Here is a 13,274-nt window from a genome sequence, read left to right on the forward strand (position 1 = left end):
GGACCTTTCTGGGAAAGATGAGAGGCACAGTCACTGTGATAAGCCCTTGATATCAGGGTGGAAAGTCTAGAGCCACAAGCTGGTTTGCAGACACTTGGAGAGAAGAGGATTTTAAGCTCAAGGCTATCCTGACATCAATCCCTGTTCATAGATGATGCCAATATTTAGTTAACCTAGCAGAAGAACCAAGGCACAGACTGAACAACTTTCTGTTGTGTCTCTGCTCACCTGAATGTAGCTCCCTTCTTGCTTCTGGCTGAATGCTAAAGTGCTGAGGATGTAGAAAAGCTTCCGGATCTGGCATGGATTCAGTTTCTGTGTAGAGTCTAAAATGGTCTGGAAGAGAAGCCACAAACTAGCTCAGAATATCAAGAATCCCTTTCCATATTCTCAAAAACACATTAATTGTCACCCTCAGGGAAGATAATTACCTTTTTGTACATGCATGTAAAAGCTACATTCAAATTAACCAAACATAAATGCCAGATTATTGCTCTGGCCTTACTTATGGGATTTCATTTTATCAGAGGCTGAATGGAAAGAATAACTTGGCTACCATAAGCATTTTGGGAGTGCTCAGGACAAGTGGCAGCTGTCTGTTTTCTATCACAGGTTTGGTCACAGGATTCAAATATTTGACAAGCAAGTAATTAAGCAAGTACTTTTCATTTAACAACCAACCAACTAAACAGCAAAAAGTATACACCTTTCTCACAATGTATAATTAAATCACCAGGGGCACCAAAATATCAGAGAGGTGTGGGAATACCCACACCCACCCTCTTCAAGGGCTCTTAAACAAAAGCTGTCCTTAAGCTACAAACCAACATGGATGGGGGAGTGTTCAAGGAAAGTACTGTTACATGCTTGCCTTTATGTTTAACTCTTCCCTCAATCTCTACTTTTACTACTTTTGGAAATAGGCAACTTGGCAGGTCTGACCCTGCTTGTGACTCTTAGAATTCAGTAGTCCATATTTTTTCTCCCCACTGAGTACTTCTTTTAAATTTTAGGATATGTCTTTTTCCATCTCTGCAAGCAATTTTGTCTTAGGATTCAAATACTGGCTGAAGTACTGTCAGTCCTTCAACAGACAGAATGTGCAGTCCACAAAGGGGGCGAGTTTTTGCCAAGTTTTGAAATAGCTCATGTAAATAAAGGCAACATTTCCATTGTAGGCACCATTCCATGCCTGTAATTTAAGCATTGTCCAGTTAAAGGGAATTGTCTATCTCAATTTCCCCTGTCAAAAAATCATTCAGTCCTATCGTACAGCTCACACTTGGACAGCAGTTACTTTTCACTTCTGACCACTGCCTTTCTCCAGGCAGAAAAGCTTTACAGGTACAAGTTTTTCCAATACCTCTATTTTGGAGAAGTACTGGTCTATTCTGGATCTGAGGCACAGTAGTGTAAGGGCCCCAAAATGTAGTACAAACCCAGAGAAGCAGATACCTTCACAAAGGTGGCATAGCGCATCAGCAGGGACGTGTGCAGCACCACCAAATCCGTGAGCACATCCAGAGAAATGTCCAGCTCTGTCTCACTTCCACTGCACACGTGAGTCACCAAAGCACTCACAACCTCCTAAGGAAAAAGTCACCAAAAGAACCACAGTGAAATATCAACAGAAAAATGTCTGCCTTGCTCTGCTCATATGGACTACGTTGATCAAGTACAGATAATCAGAGAAGTCCTTGTGCTTGAAGTCACTCGCTATCACAGTCTTGCTGTGACTGTTCCCCATCTTCTTCTTGGCCTAGTGTTTGGCACAGACCTCCCTCCAAAGGTTTCCAACTGCCTGAAACCCTGTCCCCAAAGGATTATGAGATAAACTCTAGAACAAAGTGCAAACCTAAATAAAACAGCGGCCATCCATCACACTGTACCTGCTGGCAGTAGGAGTCGAAGGCTGCAAAAGCTTGTTTGTACATGCAGCTGCCAAAGGAGACCACAGCTGGGTGTGCTGAGTGCAGAAATGTCTGAGCAAGGGCTAGGATTGAAGGGAAGAAGTCTTTGATAACCTGAAATACAGACACCATGAAAGAGGAGATTACTATTGCTTGTTTTCAACACATCCAATGCTGAGGAAAACTCAGCTCCAAAAAACCACATGACAGTTCCAAATGAGAACATGTGCCTTGGGACACTGATATGGACTAGAAATTATAAGAGAAGTACATGAAGATTACTGGAAAGGTATAAATAATGCAGCACAGGGCTAAATCATCATCTGACAAGATCTTTGAGAGATAAAAGAGAGAGTCCCAAAGCAGGATCAGACTGACCGTTGCATGGTTTTGGAAGGCATTCTGCATCAGCTGTTCTGGCATGCAGCCCAGTCGGATTTTGCTCCTCAAAACCTTCTCAGTTTGCTTCCTGTTCCTAGTGTTTGTAGAATGGATTAGCAGCAAAACTATCAGATCCAGAACCTTTTAGAGGAAATAACAACCACTCATTATGCTGAAATATTAAACAGTTCAGATAACTCCAAGTCAAGACTTGAAGTCTAAACTGAGAAGAAAAAAAGAGCTCAGAAAGTCCCAAGAGTTACAACTTAAATAAAACCTTATGAGTAGAACAGTACAGAATTAAAGCAGGATTAACTCTGAATCAACTCTGTCCCTTAACAGAAGGGACGGGGATGAATCTGAAGGAAGGGATGAACCAAGAGTTACAAGAAAATGGATGGCTGTTATACTTGGAACAAGTCCAACACCAAGAGAACCATCCATGAAACATCACCAGTAAGTTTCTGGTCCAAATTCAAATATCTCCTAATCTACAACCAAGAAGAAAGCCCTTGAGAAAACAAGAGGACCCTTACAGAGCAGAACTATTACCTTATGGTCAGACACAGATGTGCTGTTCTCAATAGCCTGAGAGGAAAAAAAACAAGCAAGCTGTTAGGTTACAGTACAATTCTATATTCCAAAACCAAATCAAAAAAGGTAGACACCAGAAGTCTGTGACACCCTGCTCACAGATTTCTCTCCTCTACAGCAGGATACCCATCAAAGTCAGCAAACTGGATCCTCCCAACAACAGAGAATCCAGGAGGTATTAAAAAGTAGCTGAAAACTGAGTTGGAGCAAGGATATTCTCAAGTAACATGAGGCTTGAGAAAGGAACTGAGGTATTGAGTAATGAGGACAAGAAACAGCCTCATGGTTTACACTAAAATGCAATTTAAAATTAAATTTAGCCTAATACCAGCTGATACTGATTTCCAGCAGGACATTTTCAAACATCTTAAGGCCTCACATAGCTCAGTCTCAATATATGGTATACATTTTTCCTCTCTTGTAGAATGAAATCTGTATCAGTAAAATGAAGGGCTAACATCTGTCTTTTAATGCATTTGATTACAAGAAAAGCTCAGGCTCAATCAAGGAGCCCAAATAAATATGGAAACAAGGACTGAAATGTGTCTCTTACCTTAATCCATGCTTCAGAGACATCTTTCTGAAATCTCACAGCTAACTTGATGACATCAAAAAGTAGCTTCACACAGTTCTGGCTGGTGGTTACTTGGCTCAGGGAAGAACTGCAAATCATCAGAAAAGAGGAGACTCAGTCCCTGCAAATACTGTCACAGGAGCAAGGCAGCCCAGCAGCCACAGCAGTAACTTAAAGCAGCCATTGTCCACAGGGAATGCTCTGGGAAAGAGAGGGAGTTTTCCAACAGGATGGAACCAGAGGTTGCAGAATCAATGGAACACATACTGGAGGGAACTTAAAACAGATAAATTGGTAGCAATATTATTATAAATGAAGTTGCTTATCCCCATGCAGACATGGAGGCAGATGGCTCAAAAGGAACTACAGCCATGGCAGGGGAAGCTGGCTGGGCAAGGAGTGACACATGGATTGCATTAGCACCAAGCAGGAAGGAATAAATGTGTCCATGCCTTGCCACAGGATAAATCAGGCTCATGTTTGTAGCCAGTTGTGCCAGAGAGACCAGAAGAGGAACAGTTTAAGTTATCCTGTCTCATCCTACCCTTGGAGAATCAAGTAATCTTCTTAAAGTACCTGGCCTGGACTTGGCTTTTAATCTTCTTCTGGGAACTGTGAATCTGCAGGGGCAGAACACACGAGGACAGATCCAAGTTCTTCCGAAGATCAGAAATCACCTGTAAAGCACAAACCCATGCACAAATCACTGTGACAAATGAGGGAAGAACAGAAAGAACTGAGGAAAATAAAACTATTTCCCATAATAACCCTAAAATTACAAATCAAAACTCATATATTTGTAAAGATTTACAAGTATTTAATCATGCCCAAATTTAATTTTTTTAATTCAGAAAATGAACCAACAAAACTATTCACCTGTATGTCATACAAAAAAGAATTTTTTAAGACCTACTCTGTGAAATTTCCACCAATATCTGCTTTACATTGCTGTGAACTGTTTTTATTCTGTTTAGCAGCTGAGCAAGATACATGACAGCCTGAGGAACTCTGGGACATGCAAGTTTACCAATGTGACTGCTGTTCAAATGCAGTGTGCCAGCACAGACTGGCTGCCATGTCAGAGGCACACTTTTTTACAGGGGTCTCCCTGAAAGGTTTGGGCAGATCACAAACCTCATTTCCCTTAGGCTGAGGCTTCCTCAGCATATGAAACAAAGTGTGTTTGATAGCTCAGCAAGGTTGGCTTTGATCCCTGGCAATATTAAAATTTTACTTGAAAACATTAAAAACACACAGCTCTGTGTATGAAGCAACTTCCCTCTGTTGAAACACAAACTGGTGTGGAAAACACATACTTCATTATGAAAAAGATACTGTACCTCTACTGCATCTGCTGCCTTGACATTTTGGAGGATGAATTTTACTACTACAGGCAAATCTTCCAGTTTTACAGAAGGCACAATGGTCATGGCAGACTGTCTCACCTGAGGAGAGAGCAGCACTGCATCAGCTGGAAGACAACACTTCACAGAAACATAGTTATTCCAGGGGGAAGGAATCCTTGGAGATAACAGTCCAACCTTCTGCATTGTCAGTACCAGATCAGATTCACCTTGGCTTTGTTGAGTCTTGAAGGATGGAGGAAACCTCCAATCTCTGCCACTTCTTTGATAATTTAAGTTAATGCTGCAGACCTTAACCAGTTTTTCCAAATGTCCAACCTAAACCTCTTGTTGTGGCCACTGCCCCTTATCACTCTTCAGCAGGAAGAGCTTGGCTCCACCATTTTGTAACTGGCTTTCAAAAGGGAAAAGCATGGAGGATGTGCAGCCTGCTATGCAGCACCAGCCTTTTGGCACTATGTAAAACACTATGTACTCAAATGAACCAATTTTATTTTATCCATAAGAAGCCCAACTCCAAAAAGTGCAGCAGTGCAACATATCCAAAAGGCACAAGGCACATCATCATCTCTTCTCCTTTGTCAGCACTCTGCAGAGAAAATCTTTTTAATTATTTAATCACCAATCTGCCTTTCCTTAGAATATAACAGTCTAGCCTGGTCACTGTACTTAAAAAAGAGGAAATATTGACAATAAGATTTAAGACAGGCAGTATAAAATTACTGCAGCAGGACAAAGTGCTTCTGCATTTGCTAAAACAGCTGTGATTGAAATTCCTGGCTGTTACAGCAGGAATTCAGAAAACTTCTCTCTGCTTTTTCCTGAATCCCTCATACATGTTTCAAAAACCAGCTTTAGCTTCTGACCTCTTTCCAGCTTCAGGAGCTCAGGACTTTTGAAGGCCTACAGGAATCAGATTTAGCAAAATACTGGGAATGAAGAAACAGTTCCAGTTCTTGTGTTGCTAAGCAGGGCCTGGGGTGTGCTGGAGTGCTCAGTAAATGCTCTCACCTCAGCCACAAGTTCTGCATCCAGATCCAGACGAGAGAGGGCATCCAGGATTGGCACTGTCAGCCGTCTGCCCTGCTTCAGCAGGCAGCTGATACACAGGGAAAAGAAAACAAAGGATCCTCTTAACAAAACCAAGAATGTATCTTTAGTGGATTGTATGATTCCAGTAGTTTTTGTGGCCACTGCAAAAAAAATCTCTGAAGCTGACAACATATGCCACTGGGATTATGGAAAATTTGTTCTCAAAATTATTACTCCTCATGTAAGAACTGCTCCTGTCTTTAACAGCCTCATGGACTTTCCCAAAACTCATGTAATCATTCTTGGCTGGCCTCTGAGTTTCTTACAAACTTTCTCTAGTAAGAAGTTGTACTTAAATTTTGTTAGATGAAAACCAGCTCATCTGCAGCATCCTGGTAACTGTGTTTGGACTCCCTTACTCATTAGAAGTAATGAGTTGTTTTCTGCATCAGAAATAGGTAGAGGCTATGGAGAATATGGAAATAAGTGTGCCCTGCTGATACTGTTTGGATCTCAGCTTTCAAAACAAACAGAGAAAAGAGAAGTCTGAGGAGTTTGATTAGTATAGGAAAAATGTGTGGAGTTTTTTTATCTAGAAGCTGAGGCAAACTGAGAATGAAAACAAAGTCACAGTTTGAGAGGGTACAAGGAATAGGATGCACTGCTTGCAGTAATAATCTGCAAGTGATCACAGGTTTGAAAAGGTGATTAACTCCAGCAGAAATGTAAGTGATCTGTGCAATAATAAGAATTAGAAACACTTAGACTACTCAAATTCTTGTGTAAAATGAATACATTATTAAAGCAGACAGATGTAAGGACTAGCCTATGGCAGTGCTCCCTGGGAGGGTAACTCTTGACATTAGGCTCCCCAGTTGTTTGGATCAGCAAATATGCTTGAGAAAAGTACATAAAACAGCCAGAGTTCTATTTCATGCACACATTTACTATGTTGTGGATCTGGGGTTTTCTTTATTAATAAAAACCATGTTGATCCTTACCACAGCAGAATCCAAGACAAATCAGAAGCTGTCAGTAGTAATATCCAAGTGACTGATCACAGACTATCCAGCAGAAGCAGTGATTACTTAACTGGATGCTACCTCTGCTGTCTCCAGGTAGTCAAGAGTTTAATCATAATTTAGATAAAAGCAGTTTTGGAGCATTGTCTAAATGCAATGTCTTTTGCTGGATTGCCTGTGCTCTCTTTAGGAGCACAACAGTACAAATGGAATGTCCTAGGACAGTGCTGGGTGTCCCCAGATGCTGCAGTTAACAGGAACACAGTGCTGTCCTAATACTTCAGTCAGCCCCAGAGCAACCTGCATTAATGCATCTTGTCCTTTCCTGCTAAGTGCCAGGGGAAAAAAACAAAACAAAACAAACCCTCCCAACCAAATCATCCATACCTGAGCTCTCTGGCAACCTCACTTTGCTGGGAATCCTCCAGGATCTCAGGCAAACTGGTGATGATATCGTGCTGGATTGGTACTGGAGAGACACTGACCATCTGCATTAACTTCCTGACCAGATCCTGCAGGCAACAGGAGCACTGCTGAAATGTACAAATCTCTCAGCACAACAATATTATGTATCTAAGGTCCCTCAGTGCAACATCTGCTTGAGTTTGTGCCAACTGTCCCTTAACTCATTGTCCTGCTGACATCATGAAGCAGACATAGATTTTTGTGGAAAAAGGATATTTTACAGCTAGGATATAATGATCTTGGTGAGCAGAGGAAACTGGGAAACACAACAAGCTTCCCAGTGTTTAGTACTCCAGTAGAGTAACCCACAGAGACCAATTGACTTAGGGAAAGCAGGGAAAGAATTACCAGAACAAGAACAGAGAATTCATCCCCACACACTTGCAAGTATCCAGTACCTTGTCAAAATTAAACAAGAGGGGACTGTACCTTCCTGCCAACAGCTTTAAAATGGGGCCATCTGTGTGAATACACATGCATAGATATAATTTATGTAAAAGAAGACTCAGAGCAAGAAAAGAAGAAAAAGAGAAAAAAATAGTAAAAAAATAGTAAAAGATGTTCAGATGTAACTCAAGGCAAACATAACAAACCAGAAAAAATTAAATCTCTCCTTCAGCATGTAAATACAAGAACAACATCAGTTCTCATCAGCACAATAATTCAATCTAATCCCACCTGAGAGGCATTCCAGAAGTTGTTTGGAAAAATCATCCCTGTGACTGCACCTCTGGCACCCACCTGGCTGTCAAGGAGCCTGTCAAGCCACTTGAACTGATTGATGATGAGCCGGGGGAAATTTGTTCCAAAGGTGCCCACACTGGAACAGCAGAAAAGGAAACACAGCTGAGTGACACCTACAGAGTCCAGAGCTCTGCTGCTGGGCAGCAAGAACAACTGACCCCATTCTTAACTGGTCACTAATACACTGAAAGAACTTCACTCTTCTTACAGGTTGATAGGAGACAAATGTAACGACATCCATTTTTCAGAATTCCAAAAGGACTCACAGCACAATGAACAGTTTATCACTTTTACATCCAAGATCCTTTAGAATTCTTGGGTGAAAACAGTTCAGACCTTGTGACTGTCTATGTTAAACCCTCCTCAAACAAGATTTCAGTCTCATACAATTTCTTGGACTACAGCTCTGTGCAGCATTTGTGTGCTGTATTTCAGCACAGGAACAAAAACTGCAGCTGGAACAGCCTCAGCTTCTTTCTGCCCCTTGGCCTGCCCCACTGACTCTGCAGTGAGATTCCAGGGCACAGGAAGAAGAGATGGAGTGGCCAAGTCTTGCCTGTGTTACACCTCAAGATCTCTCACTCCACTGTGGTGTTCTACATTCAAAAACCAAGAGATGCTCTTTCAGTTTCCCTAGTTTGAACACAAAAGAAGATCTGTTTGCATCTCCCAGCCTCCTAAACTCTGCCAGCAGCCACTTCCATCTTTTTTTAAATGATGACACACTCTCTGGTTCCTCTGCTGAAATAATTCCTAAGCTTGTGTCAGTAGCTGTGAAAAGCACAATCAATCAGTGCACAATGTCTGCATTTCACCTTCTAGAAATCTGCCTTCTGCTCTATGGACTCACCAATTTAAGGTCATGGTACCTCACAGATTATTTTACACAGGTATGAAAAAACCCCCACATCAGTGCAAACTGCCAGCCAGGTAAACCTGAAGTAACAGCTAAAGTCAAACTGCTGGTGATTGTCCAAAAGAAATTTCATTTCAAGGCAGAGAGAAGCCAGTTTATACTCACATGTCAAAAAAGAATTCAGGGATCTTTTCCAACAACAGTGTTATGACAGCAGGCTAAAAGAAAGGAAAAAACCAATGTTAGGGTGATTTACTGGTTGCACTGTGGTACTGCCACGCAAACTGACCTTTCAGAAAAGATGACATACACACAGAGAATAAAATGCTTGGAAGGCTCAATGAAGTATTGCCTGTATAAGAAATCTCTTGCCTAATGCCAGAAATGAGGCACACAGCCTAAGAAGTGAAAACCACTTTTCAGAGAGTTGTATAAACTACCCAAATAACCCAGCAGAATACGGTCATATGGGCAGGATGTACAATTCCTCTGGACCAATGAACTTCTTTTTCTCAGACACTGAGCTGCTCTTCACCACTCAGAAAACTAAAGCATCAATTTTAGATAAGTTTGAAAACAGTGCCCAGCTCTAGCACTTAAAGATTCTCCACAGTGGAAGTGGTTATATCTCATCAGAATTTCCTGTGGTTGACCTGAGCCATCCTCTCTCATTCTGCCCCTGTTCACCTTTGAGGAGAGTCTGGCTCTGTGCTCCCTACACCTTGCAACCATTTGAAGACCATGAAATTTCCCTTAATCTTCTTTTAAAACTGAACAAACCCAGTTCCTTCTGTCTCTGCTTGTCTGCCACATGTCTCAGGCTCTAGGCATCTTTGTGCCCCTACAACAACAAACTGGACACTATTCCACATGCAGCCTCACTTGCCTCAAAACCAGCTCTATTAATCCTTTGCTTAAGTAAGCAAAATGTTCCCTACAATCAAAACATTGTAAAGAGCAAGGTAAGGTTCCCATACCTGTAAGATCTTAATCCCAAGAAGCAGTTTAATGAGGCTTTCACAATATGAGTGCACCAGATTCCTGCAAGATGAAAGATTCCACCACAGTTGTGTCAAAAACATGCTGGGAGAACAGGCTGTAACTCTTCCCATTACTGTTTTCTTTTAAAAACTACATACAATGACTTAAGGTAGCACATGGCAACCACAGACACATAAAAAGATTTACAAGTGCTCTTTAGCTCTGAACCAGCTCACTTTCTACAGGATTAAAAATGTGAAAGTCTGTGGTGAAGCTGTATCTCCTGGGGAAAAAAATCTTAAAAAGGAATTGACCCCCACCAGCCCTGGCAAATTTTTTCACAGTATTTGGTTGTTGCCATAAAATGCCATAGAATCCAATGTGTGCCATGGGCAGGCAGTAAATTCTGACTTAATACTCTAAACTCCCTGCTAATTAACAGCAATTGATTACACCAGCCATGCTGCCTTGGTGTGCACCAGCTGGAGCCTTTAGCTGCACCCTGGTCAATGTCCCAGCACATCTCCAGAGACTGGCTCTGATTGAGGGGAAGGCAAAACTCATTTTCTCTACCTGGACCCCTCAGTCCGTACAGGAGTGCAGGGCAAGAGGCAATTCTTGAACTGGTTCCTGTCCTTGATGTGAGACTCCAGGCCACTGATGAACTGCTTCACCACCTGCAAGGCAGAGAGAAGTTACCCACCCTGAAGGGACCCCAGCCAGCTGCTGTGCTTTAGGATGCAATCTGCAAGCAGATGGTGAGAACCAGGGAGAGCTAATCTGGGAACTGCAGACAGAAACTGTGATGGAAGGAATGCTGGATAGTAAATGAATGCTAGTCCAGACCATTTCCAGAGGATTGCCCTGCAAAGTAACTCTAAAGCAAGTGTCTCACATTTTACTTTGATTTAAGAAGATTTTGCCTTTCTTCCTGTTCTGCTGAGATAATGTGACAAGGCCTACACCCAAAAAACATTTGCAGCCAAATCATTTGCCTCAGGACTTTCACCTGGACTTGGTTTCTGGGGAGAAGCACCACATCATGGCACTGTTAATGCTGCCAGCTCCCACCCAACACAAAACCAAACCCAGCTTCCACCAGAAAGCTATGCAAGTGATTTGTCTGCTGTGAGAGTCTTTGTCTATTGAATAATATTACCAATGAAAATTACTTTGAGAATCAGAAAAACTGTGGGATTAAAAGGCTGGAACAGCAACACTAAGAGAACTGGAAAATCTGAACCACAGAAATCCAAGACAAGCTGCTGTGTTGCACACTTCTGTATGGGACTAGCAGGGACATCCAGCTGCATTTGCATATTTTCCTACTCAGCAAGCATCTTTAAAGGTGGCTCCTGCCAAAGTTACTTACAGCTGGGTAAGTAGGGTGCTTCTCCAGGGCCAGGCAGAGCTTCTTCTGGAAAGCTATTTGATCAACAGCTGAGGAGACAGGTTAGAAAGGAAATAAAGAATGAGACAATCTGTCCATACAACATCCTAACAGCTACAGCAAGTACAAGCTCTCAAGCCCATCCACCAACATTTTGCATTTGCTCTACTGAGAAGTGCAGTTGGCAAAAGCCTGAGTGGAATCAGCACTTGTGCTTTCTCTAGTCAGGGCTGAGAGCAGCACTGAAACACTGAATGCAGGGGGCACCCTGAAGGCATTGCCTGAAATGAAAGGCAACAATGCCATGTTTGCTTCCCCATTTCAGAGCTCAGTCTTCAGACTTAGCAGGTATACACCCAAAGAGGTGGAATAATGAGTTTAGGTGATGCACTGAATTCAGCAGGAACAAGAGGTATATAACAAATAAGAGGCCAAATGAAGGTTTGCTTGAATTTTGAAACAAGCTGGCTCAAGCACTTTTGTGCTGCAAGTAAAACACATCATTGCTTTGTACTATCCATCCTTGCAGGTTTTGATCTGAAGCAGAAACAGCAAATGTTGAACTCATACCTATTTCATTCTGTCCCTCCCCAGCTTTCAGCACAATTCCTGATGTCCTGAGGAGCTCTTCAAAGACTCCCTCATTCTCCAACCCACAGAAGGCAGAGGCATTTTCTTTATCAGAACTCCGTGACTTCTTAGTTTCTGAGAAAACAACACATGCTGCAGCAAATACATAAAAAATCAGCAGTTTCATTAACAATCAGCATTATCAGAACTGCCATTTTGGCCTTGCCCCTGCTTGGGAGGTGCTGCCTCTATTAATGGGTCTCCACCCCACTAAGATGATACCCAGGTACTTACTTGCCAAGTCTGTCCTGCAGCTCTCTTCAGAAGCATCAACTTTGGACAATTTCCTTTTTGAAACCATGGTAACAAAACCTTTGTTGTTGCCTAAAAAAATGCAGGAAAAAGACAAGTGTTTTATTAATCTCTTTTTTAAGCAGATCTAGAATGTGAATAGAAAAAGGGAACATGACAGAAATTGAGAGGGCTCAAAGAAAGACAGATTGCCTGGGTAACCAATATCACACCACATTTTTCTGCTGTGCAGGTTGAAATTTTAGAGTTTGTCATATTTCAATAGCACAATATATGCCTTTTTCTGAAATTCAGTTCCTCAGAAAACAAGGCTTGGCCTTTCATTCAGGCAAATGAAATGGCAAATTAAAGTGAGCAACTATGAGAACCCAGACTGCATCCACCGAGCTAAAGTCAAGCTCTCCACATGACAAAGCAACAAAGGATTCACAGATAGGTGCTCATGAGCCCAAACACATTAAGTGATCCTGTTCATGCCCCTAACCACGAATCACAGCCAGTGAGCTCTGTCAGCACAAACCTCCATCTCACCATCCTCTTTTGGGGGGTGGCAACAATTAAAAAGAAAAATAAACTTAACTCACCTTTAAAACTTAAAGGTTATGAAAAAAAGATGTGTGCATCTCACGCTAAATTTCAACTGCTTGGCAGAGGCTGGTAAAATGACTTACTTAAAATACCAGCACGGCAGTGGAACAGTTTAAAAACAAAAGTGCAACGAGCCTTTCACAGCTGTTTCAGGTGTATAAATATCTGAAAGATGGGCACCAAAGCGATGGTGTGCTCTGCCCGACTCTCTTGAGTGGTGCCCAGTGACAGGATAAGGAGCTATGGCCAAAACTAAAACACGAGAACTTTCACTTTGACATGGACAAAATCTTCTTCAGGCTGTGGACGGCAGAGCACTGGAACAGCTGCCCGGGGAAGGCGTGCCCAGGCATGCCCAGGGAAGGGCTCTCCCTCCCTGCGGACACTCCCAACGCAGCCGGACCCGCTCCTGTGTCACCTGCCCTGGGTGTCCCTGCCTCGGCAGGGGCTGCCCTGGCTGATCCCCAGAGCTCCCTTCCAGCCCCACCGCT

The 13,274-nt window shown here is 42.4% G+C and overlaps 1 protein-coding gene across 3 annotated transcripts in view; it reads right to left on the reverse strand.

The window, feature by feature from the left end:
- Positions 1-13,274, reverse strand: part of FANCD2 (FA complementation group D2) — a 35,404-nt gene that overhangs the window by 21,462 nt on the left and 668 nt on the right. For all 3 annotated transcript variants that reach the window (XM_074549920.1, XM_074549921.1, XM_074549922.1), the window contains exons 2-18: positions 12,178-12,267; positions 11,884-12,018; positions 11,296-11,363; positions 10,497-10,600; positions 9,920-9,983; positions 9,108-9,160; positions 8,084-8,162; positions 7,265-7,389; positions 5,835-5,922; positions 4,800-4,904; positions 4,036-4,136; positions 3,439-3,547; positions 2,844-2,879; positions 2,289-2,432; positions 1,890-2,024; positions 1,456-1,587; positions 229-336 (exon numbers count right to left, since the gene is read on the reverse strand). In XM_074549920.1, coding sequence (XP_074406021.1) covers positions 229-336; positions 1,456-1,587; positions 1,890-2,024; positions 2,289-2,432; positions 2,844-2,879; positions 3,439-3,547; positions 4,036-4,136; positions 4,800-4,904; positions 5,835-5,922; positions 7,265-7,389; positions 8,084-8,162; positions 9,108-9,160; positions 9,920-9,983; positions 10,497-10,600; positions 11,296-11,363; positions 11,884-12,018; positions 12,178-12,267 — 1,676 coding nt within the window. The remainder of the gene's footprint in view (positions 1-228; positions 337-1,455; positions 1,588-1,889; positions 2,025-2,288; positions 2,433-2,843; positions 2,880-3,438; positions 3,548-4,035; positions 4,137-4,799; positions 4,905-5,834; positions 5,923-7,264; positions 7,390-8,083; positions 8,163-9,107; positions 9,161-9,919; positions 9,984-10,496; positions 10,601-11,295; positions 11,364-11,883; positions 12,019-12,177; positions 12,268-13,274) is intronic.

Source organism: Zonotrichia albicollis, chromosome 12, assembly GCF_047830755.1.
Source record: "Zonotrichia albicollis isolate bZonAlb1 chromosome 12, bZonAlb1.hap1, whole genome shotgun sequence".
NCBI lineage: Eukaryota > Metazoa > Chordata > Aves > Passeriformes > Passerellidae > Zonotrichia > Zonotrichia albicollis.